Source organism: Trichoplax adhaerens, genomic scaffold (genome assembly GCF_000150275.1).
Source record: "Trichoplax adhaerens TRIADscaffold_230 genomic scaffold, whole genome shotgun sequence".
Taxonomy (NCBI): domain Eukaryota; kingdom Metazoa; phylum Placozoa; class Uniplacotomia; order Trichoplacea; family Trichoplacidae; genus Trichoplax; species Trichoplax adhaerens.
Window position 1 is genome coordinate 1 of NW_002061148.1, and position 3,570 is coordinate 3,570.

The window sequence follows — 3,570 nt, forward strand, 5'->3', positions numbered from 1 at the left end:
TGTCGGCAACAAAACAATATACTATGAAATCTATTGCTGTATTAGCTAGTATTTTTTATGTCAGTCATTGCTCAATGGAAATGTTGAGTAGGAAGTTCTTTCTATCGTTGAAGTAATTCTTTATCCAACTAGGTTAATTGATGTAAAATAAAAAAAAAACTAGTGAAGATAGAGTCTATGTTGCTTTAGAAAACTTTAATACGCTTTGTGGGTGAGCATAAATCCATGAGTGAATTTTCATCTTTTTCATCTTCTTCCCGATAGTACTCCAATTCAGTAATTTCAACAGAATCACCGGGAACAACTTGATCTTTATTAACAATGAGTAACTTTCTTTTTTGACCGTTGCAATGGTCATCATCTCTTAATTTCGGCTGATGGGATGGATTGGCATCATTGTGATGGATATCATCACTCCTTTGAGAGTCTTTCTCTAGTATCAATTTGCTGTCGTCCGCTACGCTTTCACAATCCATCGACACTGTGGATAAATCTTCCATTCCTTGTTGGGATTGTTGACAAACAGCATCATTTTGGCTTTCATCGTAATCGTTTGCATGGGCCACTATCGCATTTTGACATGAATTTTTGTTGTCATCATTTCCGATTATCATTTCGTCACTTTCACTGCATGGTGTCGTAGCACAGTATCTCGCCCGATCTAAGATGGAACTTAATAATAACGTCCGTCTCAATTCGCAACCTTTACGGCTTTGTAAATTCTTGGCAATTTTAACCAGTGAAAGATGTATCAAATGATTTACATTAACGTCCGACATGATCAATGTGTATGCTAGAAATCAATGGCGCATAGGATTGATTTGGGCCGGGGGGGGGGATGCTTGAACTAAACAAGTAATGTATGAATTGAGAGAAGTCCTGTTGGATTGAAATACAATATTGGAGGAATACAACACGAGTTTAGTAGTGCAAAAACAAGACGATGATGGGAGTCGATAGAATGATTGGAAATTTTCCTCGTTGGCAAGCCACAACACGACACAAACTCGAATGGCAATCTAGTGACAAGCGTACCCAAGTTGACGTATGGCGGTTACCCAATCAATGAACACCAACGCGCCAATTGTACCGTCGTCCTCTGCTGACGGAATCCGCGAACTGTGCACCGACTGGCAAGCTCTTTCTTTTATATGCCACGATACGGTACAATACGCGCGTATCGTACAGTTCGTGTCTTGGGTACGCTGAATGGCTTGAACAATAAGCAAATGTCAATGTCAGCCGCAACGTCAACCTAGCCAGCTAAAAATAGCACATGGAGAACGGTACCATTACTACAGGAGGTGTTGAAACGTGTTGTGTTTACCTTTTGTTGTACTCTACGCTACAGTACAGTTAGTCGATGGTCAGTGACTACTTCTACGTTGGCATAGTGACGCAACATGACTGCTATTGTGTCTGATCCTACACCACCGTAGCGCCGTTGGATGGCATACAGTATAAAGTACTGTACACTGTAGACGGGTTGACAAGTTGAGGCATGTTTTGCAAGTGAAGCTACAGTACAATACTGTACAAGAACCTGTACTGTACGGACAGCGTCGTACCTGTACGGTACGGTACCGCCAAATGCCTTTTGGGCTAATTATCTCCATATATGGCGACGAGTAGTGGAGTAAAAGGCCGCTCAACGTTGAAAACGTCGCGGGAACGTCAGAACGTTCAATGACTCTACAGTACGTTGAATACTGCAAAGAAAGAAAGGAAATCCTACACTGACTCATGTGATGCATGTCCATCCTAATTTACAGTACAGTATACAGTACAATACTTGCAGATTGATGTATCATCGATATCACTACTTCCGCACTGTAGCATTATTGTTGACAACAGCCTCTACTGACATGGACAGACTCCATTGCCAAAATAATGGCTGTAAAAGCTCAACGAGTGCAATAATATTAGTTTAAATCAAAAATATAATAATCTCCAAATATGGACAATCTACAGTACAGTATTCTTCATTTCCCAAACAGAGTACTGTACATTACAGTACACTGCACTGTAGATTTGCTTACTCAGCCAATTTCTTCACTTTGACTGGCTGCTTTGGCGATGGGCGGTTACGCCACACCCATGATGACGTAATCGCTCGGCCTTGCCCATCTAGACTACGGTAGTACTGTTACTGGTGGTACAGTAGTAGTACTTACACTACTCAACTTGTACTAGTTGACTAACTCGCTTTTCACCATGCCATTTTTCAGCAAAAGAAATCCCTGCTTCTGCGCAGGAATCATTCCAGGGTAATCAACCCAATCCTGTACTGTACTGTCTGTACAGTGTACAGTACACAATCTGTACAGTGTACAGTACAGTACACAATCTGTACAGTGTACAGTACAGTACAGTACTGTACATAATCTGTACAGGCTCACTCGAAAGCAACTCCAACTTCCATTGACGAATGACAGCTCGAGCATGAGTCATAACTCATGACATGATTCAACCATCATGAGTCATCTTTCCGAACTTCAACTACTTGCGCAATGACGGCCGTCAGCTTGGCCATGGAAGACCAAAGTCTTTCTTCTAGTAGTCCAGGACTTGGCATATTTCCCCATGCTTTCCCTATATAGTTCGTATATGATGCCTATATAATGTATCTATCTATCCATGCACGATCCATTTGTCCCTCATTTTCTCACCTACACTTTCATTCTACGACCGTAGTATAAGCACTGTAGTGGATTACTGGCGTTAAAATAATAATAATCAGTAACATCATTCAACACCTCTAGTGTACTACTGTTGAATGACTGAATCATTCTGAATGGCCCATTATGGAAATAGGACTCTGATTTACGCACAGATTGTATTGGAATGGAAAGATTTCCGAAAAGGAGTAGATGGGGTTACAGAAGGATGGAAGATGGATTCTTTCGTCCATAGCGACAGTGGGCCAACGTCACTCAATTCCAACAAATTCTCCACTGATCTATACTGTACAGTAAGCCGAGTGTATATTCTGTGGGGATGGTGGATTCCTTGAAGGTTAAGCGGCATTTCTTCTAGCTATATAATATACGCAAACATTCACTTACTCCAATTTCATGAACAGCAGCATGATATCAGCACATACACGTACTCTATTGTAGATTGCAAATTGACTCAAAATGATTCAATTTCTGAAATTTGATAAAATTACATTTGACCAGATGCTGGCCCACGGTGATAGCTCTCTACTGTACCTTTAGCTCAATTCGTTTATCAAGTAGAATATCTTGGTCCTACATTGCCATAAGCTAGTATGATGAATACAATGGAAAGAAGATTCATCATCTTGGACTTGTATTTATTCCACTTCTCCAATAGCAACCAAATAAGATCATGACGGTATGCGTCTATTCAACGATGACATCATACCACTCAGCTACCAATTGAAAACGCGGTATCGTCTCAATTTCGTGCATAGGTTATTTCTCCATCGTCTTCATCAATGCCTTTATTGATTTCGTCGTATACTGTAGAAGAAGGTGAATTGAGTGATATAATAGGATGATACTGCATTGCATGATGGAATCAATCAAGGTAACACATTGAGTATGA

The 3,570-nt window shown here is 40.5% G+C and overlaps 1 protein-coding gene across 1 annotated transcript; it reads right to left on the reverse strand.

The window, feature by feature from the left end:
- Positions 1 to 185: 185 nt before the first annotated feature.
- Positions 186 to 779, reverse strand: TRIADDRAFT_62632 (uncharacterized protein; the record flags this gene model as incomplete). The annotated part of the gene is made up of 1 exon (XM_002118574.1): positions 186 to 779. The coding sequence occupies one exon, from the start codon at positions 777 to 779 to the stop codon at positions 186 to 188; it is 594 nt and encodes a 197-aa protein (XP_002118610.1).
- Between the last annotated feature and the right edge of the window lie 2,791 nt (positions 780 to 3,570).